At 33.3% G+C, this 21688-nt stretch overlaps 1 protein-coding gene across 3 annotated transcripts in view; it reads right to left on the bottom strand.

The window, feature by feature from the left end:
- The window catches only part of CDC16 (cell division cycle 16), an 81678-nt gene that overhangs the window by 34554 nt on the left and 25436 nt on the right, over positions 1-21688 (bottom strand). For 2 of the 3 annotated variants that reach the window (XM_074299619.1, XM_074299617.1), the window contains exons 2-9: positions 14906-14960; positions 14705-14802; positions 10696-10734; positions 10166-10306; positions 7637-7796; positions 6546-6637; positions 4581-4714; positions 4055-4134 (exon numbers count right to left, since the gene is read on the bottom strand). In XM_074299619.1, the coding sequence (XP_074155720.1) occupies positions 4055-4134; positions 4581-4714; positions 6546-6637; positions 7637-7796; positions 10166-10306; positions 10696-10734; positions 14705-14802; positions 14906-14960 (799 nt within the window). Of the gene's footprint in view, positions 1-4054; positions 4135-4580; positions 4715-6545; positions 6638-7636; positions 7797-10165; positions 10307-10695; positions 10735-14704; positions 14803-14905; positions 14961-17028; positions 17296-21688 lie in introns of those variants that run through there. The other variant, XM_074299618.1, reaches the window with a different exon arrangement.

The raw sequence follows: 21688 nt of genomic DNA, 5'->3' as shown, positions 1-21688 counted from the left end.
CTGAATACATACATCAATAAAATACAAAAAGAGCAGTTCAATAAATTGGGGGTGAAACCAAAAAGTTGAGAGAAAAAAAAAATCACCAAAACAAAGTGGACATTCTGAAAAACCAAAGGAAAGATTAATAAAAATTAAAGTAAGAAAATCATTGAACCAATAAATAAAACTTAGAAGATGTTTTTATTGGGAAGAGGGGAGAACCACAACAAAATAGATAATCCATTGATTAATTTGATTTTTTTTAAAGGGGAAGACCAAATAACCAGTACCAAATGTTTAAAGATGAACTTACAAACAATACAGATGAAACTAAGATGATGTTGGTATATCTGAAGATTCCTAGAGAATCAACTACAAAACTAATTGAAATAATTAACATTAGCAAATTTGCAGAATTCAGAGCTATTTTACCCTAATATTTGGCAACAAATTTAATAATCTAAATGAAATGGATGAATGTTTACAAAAATATAGATTTGCCCAGATTAAAAGGAAAACAGAATACTTAAATAACTCCATCTTTAAAAAGAAAACTGAACAAGCCATAAATGAACTCCCTTAGAAAAAAAAATATTCAGGACCAGACAGATTCACAAGTGAACTCTACCAAAAATTTAAAGAAAATCAATTCCAGTATCATATAAATTATTTTGAAAAACAGACAAGGAGGGAATCTATAATATAAATACAATGCGGATATGCAAACTAGGGAGAGCAAAAACAGAGAAAGAAAAATATGGACCAATTTCCCTAACGAATATTGATCCAAAATTTTTTAAATTACTTTTAAATAAAATAGCAAGGAAATTACAATAATATATACAATAGGACCACGTAGGACTTATACTAGGAATGCAGGGCTGCTTCACTAAGTATCAGCATAATTGAACATGTCAATAATAAAACCAACAGAAATCATATAATTATCCCAAAAGTTGCAGGAAAAACTTTTGACAAAATACAACTTATTTCTATTAAAAACACTAGAAAGCGCAGAAATAAATGGAGCTTTCCCGAAAATTACAAATAATACTTATCTAAAACCATCCGTTAGCATTATTTGTAGCAAGGATAAGCAAGAAGCCCTCACAATAAGATAGGAGACAAGAAAGGATGCCTATCAGAACTATTATTATTCAGTACTGTAATAGAAATAAGAAAAGAAAAAGAAGTAGAATTACAATTCCCAATAAGGAAACAAAACTATCACTATTTCTAGAAGATATTATGTATAGTATATTTGAAAACTCCTAGAGAATCAATTGAAAAACTAATTGAAATAATTAGGGTTAACAAGGTTGCAGGACTAAATCCATATCATCATTTCCACATGTTACCAACAATGTCCAGCAGCAAGAGACAAAAAGAGACCTTTCTTTAAAAATAACTGAAGAAAATATAAAATACCTGGGAGTCTACCTTCCAAGAAAAATCCAGAAATTATATGAACACAATTACAAAAGTTTTCCTATCAATAAAGTCCTATCTGAACAACTGGAAAAATATTAACTCCTCAGGAGTAAACCAAGCCAGTATAGTAAAATAACAATTCTACCTAAATTAATTTACTTATTCAGTACCATACTAAACTACTAAAAATTATTTTTATAGAGCTTAAAAAAAATTATTTGGAAGGACAAAAGGTCAAAAATATCTGAAAAATCAATAAAAAAAGAATGAATGAAAATGTCTTAGCTATAACAGATCAAAATGACTTACAAAGTAATAATCACCAAATAATCTAGTTTTGGCTAAGAGAGTGGTACACAAGGTAGAATAGATTGTGTACACAAAATACAGATTGTCTACACAAAATAATGACCACAGTAATCTGGTATTTGATAAAACTAAGGATCCCAGCTTTTGTAATAAGAATTCATTATTTGACAAAAACAGTGCTGGGAAAATTAGAATGCAATTTTGAAGAAACCATAAACTAATTAGGGGAGCATGGAAGAGTTTGCCAGTCAGATCTATGGATAAGGGAAGAATTTATGACTAAAAAAAAGAAAGCTTTACAGAATATAAAATAGATAACTGATTCCAGTAAATTAAAAATTGATTTTGTACAAGCAAAATCAATACAGCCAAGATTATAAGGAAAGCAGAAAATGGGGGGAAAAATTTTTATAGCAACTTTCTCTGATAAAGATCTCGTTTCTCAATATATAGAGAGCTGAATCAAATTCATAAGAATAAAAGTCATTCCCCCATTGATAAATGGTCAAAGAACATAAATAGGTAGCTATGATTAAGAATTCAAAATATCTATAGTTTATTTGCAAAAATGCTCTAAATTACTGCTGATTAGAGAAATGCAAATTAAAGCAACTATGAGGTGTCACCTCACAACTGTAAGACTAGCTAATGACAGAAAAGGAAAATCATAAATATGAGAAAATTGGGACACCTGCATTCATCCAACCATTATAAAGAGAATTTTAGAATTATGTCCAAAGGGCAAACCCTTTGATTGAGCAATGCCACTACTAGGTCCGTATCCTGAAGAGACTGAAGGGAAAAAAAAAAAAAGGACCTATATGTACAAAAATATTTACAGCAGTTCTTTTTGTGGTGGCAAAGAATTGGAAATTGAGAAGATGCCTATCAACTGGAGAATGGCTAAACAAGTTGTAGTACATGATTGGGATGGAATACAATTGTGCTATAAGAACTGAAAATTTATAAAAAACCTGGAGAGAATTAACTGATACGAAATGAGTGAGCAAAACCAAAGGAACACTGTATGCAATAATAGCAATGTTGTAAGAGAGTCAACTGTGAATAACTTAAAGTTTCCTCAGCATACAATAATCTAAGACAATTCCAAAAGACTATGATGACAAATTCTACCCACCTCCAGAGAAAGAACTAATAGAATCTGAATGCAGATCAAAGAATACAATTTATTGGGGGGGGGGTTGCCTATATTTTTTATTTTATTTTATATTTTGATAAAATGATTAATATAAAAATATGTTTTATATGATTGTACATGTATATCCTATATCAAATTGCTTGCCATGTCAAGGAGAGAAAAGGAAAGGATTTGGAGCTCAAAATATAAAAAAACAAATGTTAAAAATTGTTTTTATGGGTAATTAGAAAAAAAATTAAATGTTAGTATTCCTGCCTCTGCATGGGAAGATCAATTTCACTCATCGGGAATAAGAGACAGTTAAACCCTCGCTAATTGGGAATAAGAGACAGTTAAACCCTCGTTATGCCATTCATAATAGTCCCTATTTAAGAGACAAGTGATTATGCTACCTTTGCATGGTCAGGATATTGCAGCCGTTAAAGTTATAACTCACCAGGCAGGCAGTGCCTCTAATACTGGTAAATGCTAGAGGTAATGTTTTTGGTAAACAGACAGGGTTTTTGTTTGCCCAGTTCCTTTTATTCCTTTTAATCTTTCCTTTAAATGCATGCTTGAGTTGGATTAACAATATATGTAATAGAATGCTAGTGTGTGGGTATGGCTATTTGTTTGATTAAATAGTAGTGGTTGTTCCAAGGTGAGTTTACGTTTATGCAAGGAGGATGAGTTCATGTTACTAAGTTAAGTTCATGTTAAAAAGTAGAGAATTCACCATCACTGGAGTTCTTCAGATAGAGACTGGATAATCATTTGTTTGAAATATTACAGAGAACATTCCTGCTCAGATACAGGTGAAACTAAGATGATTTGAGCTTCCTTTTTTTTTTCTGACATTTTTTGAAATTTCTGGTCTTTGACTCCCTATGATGAAACACAATTTTACTACAGACACATTAACATTTTAAAAAAATTTTCCAATGCTATTTTCAATTTATTACATAATTTTCATCAGTTTTCTTTATTATACTTCTTGCTACCAGAACACTGTTACTGGGGGGGGGGGGGGGGGGTTGTTTGTATGACCAAATTTCAGGATTTCAAGAAATCTTGTGACTTTAAAAGATTAATATAGCTCGCTTAAATAGTAATTTTCTCTTCCCTATTACCCTCCCCTAATAAAAGTCTTATGAAACTTTAATTACCATTTTAGTTTAAAAATAAAATTCTTACCATTTGCTTTATTCAGTTCCACAAGAGTCCCTATATGCACAGGTAAACAATTTGCATGGAAAGGATCTTTTTCCATTACTCTGAAAGTCAAAGTACTATGTATTATTATCCTACAAGTAGATAAAATGCTCATTCTGACAAATTATCATTAACACACAAAGTCATAGTAGGGTGACTATATTTATTTGTAGTTTAAGTCTAGGTTCAAACAATTACTAAATGATTTGTCCCAAGTAGAGCAAATACAGGAAAACCAAATAGTTATTAAAGAAATATGAACTAATCAGCAGAATTAAGTTGAAAAAATATAACTACTAGTAATATTTAAAGAGTCTTTTAATGTGCAACAATTTAAACAATGACCTAATCTAAACTTGATCTAATCTAAGATTTAAAAAAACATCCTCATCTCTGAATTTATTCTTTCATATCTCAGGAGAATACTATATAGTGAAGGTTATTTGAATAATAACCGAACGAGAAAACACCAAAAAAGGACCTTAAATAACAGATGATAGATACTTACACTGAAGTCAGCTTGTAGCACATTTTAAAATCACAGTTATAATAATGTCTTTCTGCCAAAGACACTACCACATCCAGATTGTCCTGCAGACCATCTACAGATTCAGGAATGACAGTTTCACTAGGCTTATTATACTGAAACACAGAAAAATATTTTTATATAAATTGATAATATGATAAAAATCAAACTGGCCAAGTTTTTAAAGTATTCATCTAGGGACATTTGGGTCCCTAGAAATTTGTATACTTCACTTCAGAAAGGGTAAAAGATAGCGAGCAAAATATACCAATTTAACATTAAAACAAATAATGAAACACGGCATAAAGTAGTTTCTGAGGCCCCTTTCAATTTGCAGATTTCATATTTTCAGTAAAATTCTTTTGGAGCAATAATTTTTCTACTTTAATTAAAAGGACAAAGGAGTGGGTAAAAAGAACAAGCATTTATTAACTGCTTACTATGCACCAGGAATCATATTAGAAATTTAAAAACATTTCATTTCGTCCTCACCACAATTCTGAGGCGTAGATGCTATGTTATCCTTATTTTATAAGTGAGGAAACTGAGGCAGATAAAGATTAAATGATTTACCCAGGATTATAAAGCTAAAAAGTAGCTGAGTCATATTTGAGTCTGACTCGGTCTAATCATCTTTCCAGTGAGCCACCTCCCTACCTCAAAACCTTTTTGGCCTTCATATTTCCATTTACTAATACATTATTAAAGTTGTTCTGTTCTTGGACTGGAACATTTTTATCTCAGATTTTCAAAACATAGTCTGTGATGAGTACTATTATTGATAAGAACATGACTTTGTAAAGTATACTCATACAGCATTTGTTATTCACAAAACAATTCAGACAAATAATAGTTATAGTAACACAATAAAGAGAAGACTAGAGAGCCTATTATTTCTCATTTGTTCATTGCTACAGTGATCACAGTATGCAGTTTTTTCTTACCATGTGCAGACAATATTTTCCAGGATGAAAAAACTCAAAGCCTCAAAAATTTCTCTCAAAAATGAAAATATAACTTTCCAGGATTGAAGAATTGAAAATTTATAATTTCCACATAATATCACTAATTTAAAAAACATGGTGAAAAAATCTGCTGAGTCTAGATATTTTGGAAGCTGCATTCACTTTTTTTATGTTAAGAATATATTATGTGGCCTTGAGGAAGTAATAACTTCTTTTGTTTTTTTTTTGTTTCTTTTCTTTTCTTTTTGTTTTTTTTGAGGCTGGGGTTAAGTGACTTGCCCAGGTCACACAGCTAGAAAGTGTTAAATGTCTGAGACCATATTTGAACTCAGGTCCTCCTGAATTCAAGGCTGATGCTGTATCCACTACGCCACCTCGCTGCCCCAATAACCTCTTTTGGCTTCAATTTTCTCATATATAAAATGAAAGAGCTTGATTAATGATCAATAAGGTTCTTTTTAGCTGTAATATTCTATGATTTTAGTTAATTTTTTCTTCCATACAATAAGCAATCTCTTAGATACCTAAAAGTGATGCCGCATTCAAAATACTTTATATTAAATTCCCATCATGATTTATACACAATAAAAATTTAGCATTATGTCATTTCAACAGTTTGCTAAGAGATAAAGAAGGGATAATTATTTAAAGAAGATAAATATTAAGTCAGAGATCTAACTTTCAAGGACAAGCACTGAAACTGATTTTAGTTTTAAAATATCTATGTTTAGACCAACAGAGTACCTTTTATAGTTTTGAATTATAATTTCATTTTTAACAAATGGATTAAAATATGATTTCCCAAATACCAAGACAAATTTCCTTACTATTTTCATTTCCGTAATTTAACCATGAATAGAATGCATGCTTGGAGATGAAGAATTATTAATTCTATGCTTAGACTCAAACAAAACAGAGGAGTGCAATTCTCCTGGACAAGGGGAAGGCAGAATGAAAGGCATGAAAATTAACTGTTACTTACTTTCTTTAACTTATTCTCAAAAAGAAAATGCAGCAATTCTTGTTCTTCTGTGCACTGCTTGCCAAGAGGTAGAGATTCAAGTAATTCTTTTTCTATGAAAAAAATTTTAATGTGAAGATTAAAATATTGATGAAAAAAATATACAGCAATCAGAAAATATTTCTTATAATTTTTTCTCTAAATAATGAATCACTCAAAGTACTGGGAGTAAAAACAGAAATAGGCACCAAGATATATTGGACCATTCCCCACCTCACAGAAAAGTGCAAGGACCAATTTTCCCAGCCCCCAGAATGATTCAGTTTCCTTTCTCTAGTTAGGACAAAAGTAAGGAAATTAAATACTACCATTTTCTTTTATACTGAGCTCCAGCTCTCTCAAAAAAGAATTGTTTTCTCATCTGCAAAATGAAGAGATTGGACTAGATGAGGTCCTTCTAGCTCTACATTATGAATTCTTTCAACTCACATCAAAATCTCTGTTGATACTATTTTATTGATTGCTCTTTGGAGAATGGCCATATATATTTATATTATTACTGTAAAATTATAAGACTTCATATTCACTGATTCATTTAATTCTCAAGGAGATGAGGGTTGAGGAGGTGGCAGGGAGGAAGTTGAATTATGTTAGCAAGAAGTAGGGATACTATTTTTTCTGAGGTAGAGGGAAGGACGACAGAATAGGTAATAATACTAAGAAGTTTTGAGATGGGGAGTTTAGAAAGTTTCCATTAATTGGCCAAAATTTTCTAATATTCACTAGAAGTAGGTAGATTAAGATTTATCCTTATTTCACAAATAGGTAAAATGAGTCTCAAGAGAGCTAATTTGTCTAAAGTCAAATAGTAAATGATGTAAACTAAGACCTGAATCCAGATCATACTCCTATTCTGGGATTTTTTCTCTATATCATGTCATCTATATATATCCCAAAAGTTAAGTTGTTTAATCTTATGAAGTCTTTCCATGATTTTGTGGATTTAAAATAAAAATATATTTTTTAAAAATTCAGCTAAATACACTGATACAAATTCTATAATTTTAATTTTTCTTATGTAAAACGGAATAAAAATGCCTTAGTTTCCAAACCTTCTTGTGCTGTCAGCATGTGGTGTGATGTTAAAAGATCAAAAGCTTCAAAGCAGTAGACATCAAGCTTCAAGGCTTCTTTGTAGCTATAAGTTGCTAAGGTTCGATTATCTAGAGCATCATAGATCTTTCCTCGCAAAAGGCAAATAGAACTTTTAATCTGGTGAGAAAATGACACATTAGAGCCTAAATAAATGCCTGAAAAGTATTTTACATCTAATGGAATTTCTTTCTAACTGATTAACTATAATGTAACAGAAATGAGAAAACGTAAGTTAAGAAATTTCTTTAGATGAACCTTAATATGTTTATCAATTTTGAGAATCTCCATTTATACTCAATGCTCTAAATAAAGAATATGCTAGTATTGTTTTTGTTGTTGTTTTTGTTCCTATAAAACTAAAACAAACAATTCTTTGCATATAACAAATGGATAACATAGTTCAAAGATGATGAATGAGAATTTGGCAATGGGATTGAGCCCATTAAAAGTGCACTTTAAAAATTATCATAATTTTATTCTGACAGATAACAGAAAGACCTACCACAAATGGATTTTGCCCAATTCATTAGTGAATATACTATAAGTAGAATGGCATGTAAGAAGATGAAAGTAGAAAGAGTCCAAATATAAAAGAAATTTAAACTAAAGATGACGTAACTCATGTTCATTTTTAAAGAATGGGAAAATAAAAAAAGTATTACCAAAAACAAAAAAGGTAACCCATTAAGTTAACCTGCAACTATGGACCCATGTGTCTATTTTCTCATCTTTTTAAAATCTTTATGGGGGCAGCTAGGTGGCGCAGTGGATAGAGTACCAGCCTTGAATTCAGGAGGACCGGAGTTCAAATCTGATTTAATACTTCCTAACTGTGACCCTGGGCAAGTCACCTAACCCCAGCCTTGGATGGTGGTGGGGAGGGGCGATCTTTATGATACTGGCCCAAATGAGCCAGTCAGCCATAATGATTTCACCTCTAAACTTTTCTCATTTTTCATTTATACCATCCTTGCTTGGACTACTAAAAGACAGTCTAATTTTTTACTTTGTATCTAATCTTTCCCTTTTCCAATCTATTCTTTAAATAACTAAGCTTTCAAATTGCAATTTCCAAAGCACAGGTCATATTATTCTTCCATTTAAGAACCTTCAGAGGCTGCTCTTTGCATTTACCCCAAGGATTCTTAACTTGGGCTTCACAGTTCTCAAAGGATCTTCGAAGCATTTGTAATCTTGGATAGGAAAAAATTTATATCTTAATTTTCACTAATCTCCAAACTCCAATTTGGCATTTCCTTCAATGATTAATTTTTAAAGAAAACATTATTCTGAGAAGTGGTTCATAGGCTTCAAACTGCCCAAGCAGTCTATGACATAATTATTATTAACTCCTATTCTAAGAGACTTTTATTTGGCATTTAAAATCTATTACAATCATGTTCCAACCTTTTCCCAGATGAAAAAGATCCACTGACAATCATAATACCAACTCATATAGTTGTATAGGAATTTACATAGAGAAAATAAAATAGATTCAGAATTGACTAATAGATTTTGCTAGGCTGAATTTGCAAAATTACTCTTTTTAACAGCAATATTTTATGCTACTAAGACCATAAACTACAATCAAGAGGATTTTGCAAAATACAAGTTTTTTAGAATAACAGAAATACATTTGGAATAAGCTGCAGAATATTGACAATAACTAGGTGAAAAATAATTTAAATAACATAAAAAACCACAACAACATCAAAGACATAAATGACTAAAAAAGACCTATGTCTAAGAGTGAGGAATAAAAGGGAGAAAGGAACTGAGTCTTGATCTGGTGTCCATGAAATAATGAAAAACCCAAAATAAATCTTCTAGTCTGTTAATAGGTCATCTATGGAAGAATTCACAGAAAAGACATACATAAGAAAGGTGTGGATATTTTAGAAGCTGAACAGAGATGTTTTGATGTAGATGAGACTATAATCTGCTGAAATATATAGTTAGATGAAAAAAAAAAATGCTATATCTGGAGTCAAGTGATCTGGATTCAAATTTGACTCTGTGTGACCATAGGCAAGTCAATCTGTATGAACTTTAGTTTCTTTACCCATAAAATGGGGACACTAATACATCACTTATCTTGTAGTGTTGTAAATAAATGGCATTTAAATTATTATTAACTATTAAGCAAGAAAATGCAAGCCATAGGCAACAAGATTAAACAAAATGTGTTGGGAAGGCATTAAGATGAATTTAAGCATATATTAATAATACTTTAATATGTCTGCTAGGACACAAAAGGATTCTATTATCTTGGAGAGAAAAAAAGGAAAAAAAAGGAAAAACAGAAGTAGTAAGTAAAGTAGGTAATAGAAAATACAACAGCTATATTAATTTGCTTATAATTATATGAAAGAAGCAATTTACTTTGGTAATATGGCAAACATAATATTTTTTCATAGTATTCCTATGACATATCAATATTTTCTCTAATTGGAAAAAAAAAAAAAATCCACCAAACCATTACTTACTGAAGATTGGGACATTTCCCAGTCATTAGAAGGTTCTTTTAGCCCACTTTCATCTTTCAAGTATTTTTCAAATAATCTTTTGTTAATTGGTTCTTCCATATCAAGAATATCAAGAGCTTGCTGGTGTTCCTTTGCAGCATACTGTATAGAAAATTGAAATTGCAAAAAGTTTAAACAAGAGTGACTCTTAAAGCCCCAATACATATTTTTCTAAATTTTAAAAGAACAAATTTAAATTTTCCAAAGAACAACTTTTTCAAATATATACCAACTTTCTGAAATTAATGGGAAGATGAAATGCAATGTGGCACCATATTAATGAAAATACTAAACAACAAACTAATATTAAGAAAATAATTATATGAATATTGATATAACAATATTATAATGACTTGCTAAATCTCATTACTGAAATTATCACAATATGGGGTGGAGAGAAAGGGCAGGTTTTAGAGAAATAATACTACTGTTTAAACTTTTTAAAAATATGATTTTCTTTTCATTTAAAAAATTTAATAAAACATACTTACATGACACCTAGCAGCAAGGTATCGACAGGCTTCATATAACTAGAAAAGAAATGAGTTTACAAAGCCATCAAAATAATTTGAAATAACAACAGATATGGGAGATTTGAGCTGAGCTATCAGATTTCTTTCTTTCCCAGCTTTTTAACATGGTCACCAATTATAAAAAGCTGAAATAATTCAATAATTTTGCTCTTTTAAATAAAAAAGTGTCAAGATTTATTAATTGCCAGCAGTTAACAAATTTTAAGAGTATACTAACAGCTTCAAAGTCAGGGGGATATCTTCATTATGTAGAGAATAATAAATTAAACAAAAGTTTGTTTTTGACTTTTCCAACAGTACAACTATTCAAAATATATACTGGAAATAAAGGAGGTGCCCACTAACTGGTATTGTGGTAAATTACGGTATGAATGTAATGAATGAATATAAGAAACTAAATAATAAATAATTAAATAAATGATTGATATGGAAATATGGGAAGTCTGTTATGAATTGAGGGAGAGTGAAAAAGAGCCAAGAAACAATATAACATCTACAAAATAAACAATAGGACTAATAAAACCAAAATTAATCCTATGAAACTATAATAACCAAGCTTGTCTCTATAAGAGAGGTGAAGAAATGTATCTCACTCCTTTCACTGAAGTAGTAGAGAACTATCTATATCTTATCACAGGACCCAGATAGCTCAGAAGGAGAGAGTGAGGTCAAGGACTATGCACAGCTCTATCTCACTTAAGTACAATTTACTTGCAAGTCATGGTAACCATCCTTCCATCTTTTCTTCCTTCCCTCCCTCCTCTCCCTTGGTTCATCTAGAGTATCACATTCTTATCTGTAGGTGCTCTGCCCAAAGTTGGGGTTTACAGGCTAGATTTCTTTTCTCAGGACCATACCTTAACCCCCAATTTCTCTGGCTCTCACTGATTGACTAACAAGAGGTCCCAGCCCAAGCCTACTTAGGTCATTTTTTGGGTTCTGATGGCTGAGAGTGAATTATGTAAAATATCAACTGTTTCTGTTTTGGTCAGAAATCCTAAGGGTCTTCCCCTCCCAGATTAATTTTTTTCTTCCTACAAGTTCTTTCTTTCTTTTTTTTTTTTTTAAATGTATTTATTATTTTTTAGATTATTCATGTACATTCATTTTTAACATTTCCACATCAGTCATGTTGGGAGAGAAAAATCCAAAAAAGGGAAAAATTATGAGGAAAAAATATAATGCAAATTGATCCACATTCAGTCTCCATGGTTCTCATGTGGGAAATGGTGTTTTCCATTAAAGTTTGCTGAGACTGAATCACTGTATTGCTGAGAACACCCAAGCCTATCATAGTTGATCATCAGATAGACTGATTTTTTTTTTAAGTAATAGCAAAAAGGAAGCCATGTTTTACCTCATTTTTTTTTTTTTTTTTTTTACCTAGTCTTCATCACTGATGGGATGTTGCCTTAATCATACTGAGATTTCTTAACAACCTTAGTTTACAAAGGCCAAAGTCTACCACTGCATCCAGGGCCATGTCCAGTCACCTGGATCAATATTTTGCCACTTTCTAGCTATCCCAGACCTAAAATTATATTATAAAGCAGCAGTCGTCAAAACCATTTTGTATTGATTAAGAAATAAAGTAGTCAATCAGTTGAAGAAATTAGGTTCACAGGATAAAATAATCAATGACCATGGTTGTTGAGGACCCTGCTTAAGTGTGGAACCTAGAAAGCTGTAAAGAGTTAAAGGGGATTGCACCAAAAGGAGACAGTCGGTTTTGTAAAGCCCTCTGCTTAAATTGTGAACCCCAGTCTCCACAGTGGCTAATCACACTAAACTAAAGAGACTAAAAGAATGATTTATTTATACAATCTTTATCTTATTCTTTGAGCAGAGCTGACAGGCTCAAGTAAAGACTGATATAACCAGAGAGTCAGAGATATCTATTTGGAGTTGATTTTTAATGACGCAGATGTTGCTTGTGAAAAAATATATGTTTTTCTTTAAGCAATAATAACCATGGCTATGCTTAGAAAATATATATTCTCAATAGAGATGAAATCCATCAGAGGTAAAGTCAAGAGACTTTTACTGCAACTGCCTCAGTCTTCTTGTATCATTATCATCCTTTTACATGACACAATCTATTCTACTGGTCAGAATTAAATTCCAGCAATCACTAGCAGGTGGCTCCTGTGACATATAGTAATCTAGTGTTTAACAAACCCAAAGACTCCAATTTTTGGGATCAGAACTCAATATCTGACAAAAACTGCTGGCAAAATTGGAAATTAATGTGGCAGAAACTAAGCACTAACCCACATCTAACACCTATATCAATATAAGGTTGAAAAAGGTTCATGATCTAGACATAATTAGGAGAACAAAGGATAGTTTACCTCTTAGATCTGTGGAGATGGAAGGAATTTGTAGCCAAAGAAGAACTGGAGTTCATTATTGAACACAAAACAGATAATTTTGATTATACTAAGTTAAAAAGCTTTTGCACAAACAAAACCAATGCAAACAAGATTAGAAGGGAAGCAATGAACTGGAAAAATTTTTACATTCAAGGATTCTGATAAAGGCCTTATTTCTAAAATTACAAAGAATTGACTCAAATTTATAAGAATTCAAGCCATTCTCCAATTGATAAGTGGTCAAATTTTCAGATGAAGAAATTGAAACCATTTCTAATCATATGAAAAGGTGCTCCAAATCAGAGCAATGCAAATTAAGACAACTCTGAGACACCATTAAACACCTCTTATTGGCTAAATTGGCAGGAAAAGATAATGTGGAATGTTGGAGAAGTGGGAAAACTGGGACACTGATACATTGTTGGTGGAATTGTGAAAAGATCCAACCATTCTAGAGAGCAATTTGGAACTATGCCTAGAGGGCTATCAAAATGTGCATTGACCCAGTAGTGTTTCTCCTGGGCTTATATCCCAAAGAGACAATAAAGAGGGAAAGGGACTCACCTGTGCAAAAATGTTTATAGCAGCCCTTTTTGTAGTGGCAAGAAACTGGAAATTGAATGGATGCCCATTAATGGGCATAGCTGAATAAGTTATGATATGTGAATGTTATGGAATATTATTGTTCTATTAGAAAGATCAGTGGGATGATTTCAGAGAAGCCTGGAGAGACTTATATGAACTGAGTGAAATGAGCAAAATTAAGAAATCAATGTACATGGCAACAATAAGATTACACTGTGATTAATTCTGATGGATGTGGCTCTTTTCAACAATGAGATGACTGATGCTAGTTCCAATGATCTTGTGATGAAGAGAGCCATCTACACCCAGAGAGAGGTCTATGGAAACTGAATGTGGATCACAACATAACATTTTTACTATTTTTGTTGTTTGTTTGCATTTTGTTTTCTTTCTCATTTTTTCCCTTTTTGATCTGATTTTTTTACTGTGTGTGTATGTGCAGCAAGATAATTGAATAAATATGTATACGTATATTGGATTTAACATATTTTTAACATGTTTAACATATACTGGATTACTTGCCTTCTAGAGGAGGGAGTGCAGGGAAAAGAAGAGAAATTTGGAACACAAGGTCAATGTTGAAAAATTATCCAGGCATTTGTTTTAAAAATAAAAAGCTTTAATTTAAAAAATAAAAGTATTTTGCCATCGGACCCAGATGGATACAGAAGAAAGAGTGAGGCTGGTGACTGTATAGTCTCCCTCACTTAAATCCAATTCATCTGCATGTCATGATGTCACCTGATAACATGGTCCTCTTGGAGAATGAAGGACAAACAAAGGGACTATCGTGTGTGCAATGTTTAATATACTCTTAGACACACTGATATGTCAGATTTTGCTTAATTGTTTTTCGTTCTTTATTGTCACAAGAAGAGTAGGCTGGGAGAGGGAAAGAATACAGTTTTTTTCAGAAATTATGGTGTAAAAACAAGAAGCATCAAAAAAACTTGAAAGATCAAATAGGAAATACTAGTTTGTGAAAAATATTACAAAATTTAAAATCTTACCTTGTCTAGCTTACGTGAGCGAAGGGCATGTGCTGCCCTGTGATACTGAGCAGTAAGGTAAAGACACTGGGCCAACCAATAAATGTCTTGTGGTTCCTCTAAAACAAGCAAAAAATATTATACACACTGGTAGGGACCCAAATTATAGTAGAAATCTATACGATGAATGGTATTGAATAAAAGGTAACAATTGTCACTTACCATGAGACAAGGAGGCTACTTTGTCCGCCCAAAATAGAGCACTTTGATATTGTTGCTACAAAATAAGTAGAAATCATAGCGTTATTTCAAGTGCTCTGTTCAGAGAAACTTCATTATCCTTACAAGACAAACAAAATTCAGGATAAAATGTATTTGTCATGAACATCTTCTAACGATGATTTACTGTGATACCAGAAAAATATTTTAAGATACTTTGACCTCCAAGACAATCAGTTATGATAGGCTTTTAAAAAGGGTAAGGCTGTAGTGTTTAGGCTTTTAACTTTAGAATTATATTCAAATTATTTTTATGAGTATTTGCTAAACTTCAGTGATCAAATAAGACAGGTATAAATGCATGTACAGTATCTGGGAAATACAAGATGAAAATGGGAGTACAAAGTGGCATATATGATGTTTTATTCCCAATTCTGGTATTCCTATACAATCTTTCCCTAGTTGTCACTATTCCATTTCAGTTTCTCTTAATGAAATCTAGAAATTGAGCTGTTCAACTACCAGTTGAGGATTCTGATGGGATAATTCCATAATATATATATATATATATATATATATATATATATATATATTTTTTTTTTTTTTTTTGAGGCTGGGGTTAAGTGACTTGCCCAGGGTCACACAGCTAGGAAGTGTTAAGTGTCTGAGATCACATTTGAACTCGGGTCCTCCTGAATTCTGGGCTGGTGCTCTATCCACTGCGCCACCTAGCTGCCCTCTAAAATATACTTTATCAAGAATTAAAAATGTCAGATAAAAGTAAATATAGACAAAGGTATATACACCCAAATAAACTTTAAGTGGATACCATTTCACATCAGTTTGCTGGAATAGATTAAGAATGGTCTTCACTGGGGGCAGTGACCCTGGGCAAGTCACTGAACCCCTGCCTCAAGAGAAAAAAAAATGGTCTTCACTGCACTAGCACTAAAATTTGCCTCTATTTATAAGAAAAACAAGTGAAAACAAAGATTTATCAAAATGGGCTGAGATAAAAATGCCTCAAATGAATGCTATGAATTTGGGGATATTTATTGACATACAGTTTGTACTTTCTCCTTAAGACTAACAGTATTAAAAAAAAAAAATACTGCTTTACTGCAATTTTAAATGCTGATGCAATGATTCTTTGAGACAGTAAGCTCATCCCTACAAATAAGATTTGATCTTCACAGATTCACAGTTGTAAGAGACTTTGGGAGCCACCTAGTTTAACCTCCTCATTTGACAGATGATACAACTGAGTCCTGGAAAGGTAAAAGTAATTTGTCCAAGATTGCTGCAAATAACTGGCAGACCAGAATCCAGGCTGTCTAAATTATTATAAATCCATTCTTCTTCTCGCTACACATCTTCACCTATTAAATATTACTAGGACAAACAAAAGAATACCAAGAAACACGGTCCTCTCTAAAACAAATCCCTTGCATCTTTTATATCTAAACCAGCTCCAGATTCCTATGTCCCTTCTTCCCAGAAACCACCCACAAAAACTTGTGCAGCCTCTGATTAGCTCCAGATTTTGAGGGGACTATCACAACAGCAAGACTGCGCTTTGAACGTAAACACCTGGGAAACAGGAGTTATTTTTGCCTTTCTTTGTGTCCCCTGGTACTTAGAGTTAGGCCAGAGGTTGTTGACCAACTTCCGTTCTCCAAAAAGACATTAGATAATTTAATGTCAAGTTAAATTAATAATTAAGACGGGGCAGATTGAGTGGGGCCCAGAGGGCTTCAGGGAGGGAGAGATCCCGCTTTTCCCAAGGCAAACGGTTTCCCTTGAACCCCAAGAAGCCAGCCGCACTTGGGGCGTGGAGAGGGCGAGGAGGAGCACAGAAATGTGGCGACGTTTTTGCCAAGAATAAAAACAAGCGTCAGAGGATTCGCGACAAGGGGTGACTACTCTCACGGCCCTAGCTCTCCCAGTTTTGGGGCCTAAACTTCTACCCGAGCCTGACACTCGTCTGGCCGCGCACACAACAGTTCCCCGCCCGGCCTCAGGACCCCACTTTTCCGGGGCCCGGCCCCAGAACAGGGTCTCGTGAGCAGCCCTTCTTAGGAAATGTCTCCACACACTCACTCACACTCACACAGTCTCTCACACACCTGGTCTATGTACTGGCGTACACGCTTCCGCAGCCGCTCCAAGTTCATCTTCTCGCGGGGACTGAGCCGGCGCCTGCGCGCCAGAGAGAGGCAGGGGAGGAGGCGGAGGAAGAGGAAGAGGCCGGGGGAGTACGGAATACGGGGGCCGGCGTGGAGAGGGGGCGGGGCGCAACCGATGAGAGAAGTGTGTCCTGCGCGCTGCCTTAGTCTCGCGCTGCCCTCTCGGGGTAAACGGATTCGCCGCCTCTGGATTCCCTCAAGTCTCCCCCACCCACCCCGGCCCCGGTCCCGGTCCCAGTCCCAGAACGCTCTGGAACTTCCACGCGCTATCCGCAGGCCTCCAGTCGGCCGCCAGAGCCCTGCGGCGATACTCTACAACCTGCCTCGGAGTATGACGGGAAAAGCGTTCCCCCCTCCCCCCCCACTGAAACAGAGTCCCCCGGGAAATGCAGCTCTGAACGAGGGTTCCAGGACCGTCCCGACTAGCCCACCACCGATCTGGAGAACTGGGAGGGGGTGGTGGCTAAGAACCGAAGAAGAGAAAGTGGCGGGCGGGGTTTATGACGTAACGAAGAGAAGGAGGAACTGGCTTGCTTTTTTTTCTTGGTATTACTTCGGGTTTAAGCTTGTGCCTGGCGCACTTTACGCTTTGGAGCAAATGCTTGTTGACTGACTGATGATGGATTAGGGAAGTAAATTCCCTCATCTGTAAAACAAAAGGGTTGGGCTAGAAGATCGTCACTTGGAAGTGCCGCCTTTTCCTTAGAAATTGAAGTAAAAAAAGGGATGCCGTCCCGAGGTTCTGAGACGTAGAGTGGGGAATGGGAGGAAACCGTTTTAGGAAGGTTTGTCAGGCAGCAATCTGCAAGACTTGTTACACCGGAAGAACGCTTTATTGTAAGCGTGATGGAGATCCGGTCTAGTGTGGGAGCAGTGGGATAAGAAGGAAAGGGCGAGTATTAGAGAGGTTATAAAAGAAGAACTGACAGGATGCAGTGACCGGGGCGCGGGGAAAGAGATAAGCTGTTCCTCTCACAGTTTTCCCTTGTGAAATCAGTGCTATTTCTAAAAGCAGAGCTCCAAGCGCGGCCATGTCCGAAGCTTTCAGATCAAAGAATCCACAAACGTAGTGAAAAAAATTGAACTTAGCATTCATACAGCACTTTGAGATTTGCAAGCATTTTTACAAATAGTTCATTGTTCTTAGAGCAATCTTAAGAAGTGGATGTGAGGACCCGAGTTCAAATCTAGTCTTAGACACTTGACACTGCCTAGCTGTGTGACCCTGGGCAAGTCACAACCCCAGCCTCAAAAAAAAAAAAAAAAAAAAAAAAAAAAAAAAAAAGAAGTGGATGTTATGAACTCTATTTCACAAACGAAGAAACGGAGGTAGAAGTTGTAACGTACCCATCTTCTAAGAGATAGCAAATTTTTAAATTCGGGTCTACGGGACTCCAGGTCCCACGCCACTCACTGCACTATCTAGCTACAAATAGTTCAAATACTGAGGCGTGTAGCAGCCTTAAAAAAAAGAGATAAGAGTTTGGAATAGAATATTACAAAAGACAAAAGGAAAAAAATGGCTTATAACCAAGATTACCTATCTGATGTAATTAAATATAATTCTACAAAGGGAAACAATGGCTATTTAATGGAATAAAATGCCGGAACTGAGTAGACAACCGGAAATGAAAATGCAGGGACCAAGACAAACGCAGAAAGGTAGACATATTTGTATAATGAAAGGGAATATATGAATTGTTTACATATTAATAGAGGAATAAGAAACAGGTGTCTTCTCAAAACCTCATTTTCAACACTAGAACCAGATGTGTCAAATGATGCAAAAATATGCGTGGTCCCTCAAGGAATCCTTAAATTCCAATGCCTATCCTATTACATTATCTCAAATTTCTCTCTATATAGTTTATTTGTACATTGTCTTTCCTAACTGATTGTTTTTAAACTTTTGTTGATATGTTTTGTCTCGACTCTACAAAAATCTACATTTTTTTTGACTCAGCATCTCTTGTGACATTAAAACAATTAAGCAAATCTAACAATATAATAGTCTTAAATTTCATGCAACAGTCCACATCTATAGCACCTCCTACCTCTCCATTTTTTAATTCTATCTTTAAATTTTTTGTTTACATTTTAAATTCTAAACTATTTTCCTCCTTCCTACTCACACTGGAGAAGACCACTATTTCACACACACACACACACACACACACACCATGCATACTTCTATTTATTGGTGGTTATTTTCTGGAGTTGGATAGCATCTTCATAAATCTTTTATAGTTAATTTGCATATTTATAATACTGAAAACAACTTAGTAATTCACATTTATTCAAACAATATTGCTATTACTATAATGTTCTTTTGGTTCTGCTCATTTCACTTTTCATTATTTCATGCAAATCTTTTTCTAAAATCAACCTGCTTATCATGTCTTACAGTATAGCAGTATCCCATCACAATCATATACCACAACTTGGTTAGTCATTTTCCAATTGAGGGGCATCCCTTCAATTTCTAGGGTTTTTTCCCATTACAAAGAGCTGCTACAAATATTTTAGAACATATAAGTGCTTTTCCTTTTTTCCTGATCACCTTGGGAAACAGATCTAATAGTGGTATTACTGGATCAAAGAATAGAAGTAGTTTAATAATTGTTTGGGTATAATTCCAGATTGTTCTTAGAAATGGCTGAATCAGTTTTACAGTTCTACCAACAGTATATTACTGTCTCATTTTTCTATGTATCCTACAACATTTGTATTTTCCCCTTCTAACATTTTAGCCAATTTTTGGGGTGTAAAATGGTATCTCAATGTTGCTACAATTTACATTTCAGTAATCAAAAATAATTTAGAGCATTTTTTCATGTTTATGTATAGTATTGTTTTCATCAAAAAAAAAAATAGACTATTAGTAACCTTTGACCATTTATCAACTGGGGAAGGACTCATTTTTATGACATGCTCTCTATATATTTGACATGAGACCTTTATTCAAGAATTTGTCTATAAATACAGCCCCCCAATTTTCTGCTTTTAATATTGGCTAGATTGGTTTTATTTGTATTACCTCTTTTTAATTTAATATAATCAAAATTATCCATTTTATATTTCACAATAGTCTTATTTATTTATAAATTCTCCTTCCCTGTGTTACAGATAATTATGTTCCATGTTATAATTTATTTATGATAACTCCCTTTATATCCAGGTCATGTATCTGTTTTGGTCTTATTGTGGTCAATTTTATAAGATACTGGTCTATATCCAATTTCTGCCAAACTCTTCTTAGTTTTACCAACTATCATTTTCTAATCAAATAATGAATTCTTTTTAATAAAGTTTCTTATTTTCAAAATACATTAATAGTTTTCAACATTAACTCTTGTTAAACTTTATGTTCCAAAATGTTTTTCCTCTCCTCCCTCCTTCCTATACATTATTTTTATTAGTTCCTTTGATATTCTTGATCTTTTACTCTTCCAAATTAACTTTGTTATTATTTTTTTCCGTATTCAGTAGTAAAACTGATTTATAATTTTCTTTCTTTTTCTTCATCTTGACTTAGGTATCATCACCATATTTGTTTCATAAAAGGAGTTTAGGACTCTTTTGACTATTATTCCAAATAAATCTATTTAATATTGGAATTAGTTGATCTTTAAATGTTAGTAGTAAGTTCATTTAAATTCATCTGGTTTTGATGCCTTTTTTTTTTTTTTTTAAATTAGGAAGTTCATTTATGGCCTGCTCAATTTCTTTATCTAAAATAGGTTTATTAAGATATTAAATTTCTTCCTATTATTCTTTGCAATTTAAACTTTTGTTAAGTATTCTTCCATTTCAACTTAAATTGCTAAGTTTATTGGCATAGAATTGGGCAATATAATTCCTAATAATTGCTTTGATTTGATCTTCATTAGTGGCATATTTACCCTTTTCACTTTTGATACTAGTGATATAGTTTTCTTCTAAAAAAAATTATCCAATAGTTTATCATTTTTATTGGATTTTCTTCCCATAAAACCAACTCTTAATTTTATTTATTAATTCACTGCTTTTCTTACATTCAATTTTATTATTCTTTTAAAAAATTTTTTTGAATTTAATTTTTTTGAATTTTATTATTCTTACCTTTAATTTTTAGGGTTTTCAATTTGGTACTTAATTGAGGATTTAAAAATTTTGTTATTTTCCTAGTTTTCTTGATTGTATAGTTAATTCATTGATCTCATTCTCTATTTTGATGTAAGGATTTAGAGATGTAAATTTTCTCTGATTTCTGCTTTTGATGCATTCCATAGGTAGTTATCTTATCATCATTGTTTTAATTAAATTATTTATTATTTCTGTGACTTCTCCCCTTGTCTTCTTATTCCTTAACTTACCCAACCTGTATGAATCCTTTCCACATTTTCTATTTCCTTTCCCTTTTATTTCTTCATAGGCTAAAAATATTTTATACCCTTTTAGATGTATATGTGATTCCCTATTTAACCAATTTCTGATGAGAATAAGATTTTATCACTACTAATTCTCCATACTTTTCTGCCTTCTACTATAACAATTCTTTCATTCATGCCTTTTCTGCATGAGATAATTGCTCCACTTTCTCTCTCCCTATTCAACTTTT

This window comes from Sminthopsis crassicaudata, chromosome 3, assembly GCF_048593235.1.
Source record: "Sminthopsis crassicaudata isolate SCR6 chromosome 3, ASM4859323v1, whole genome shotgun sequence".
NCBI lineage: Eukaryota > Metazoa > Chordata > Mammalia > Dasyuromorphia > Dasyuridae > Sminthopsis > Sminthopsis crassicaudata.
This window is presented reverse-complemented; position numbering and strand designations above follow the sequence as displayed.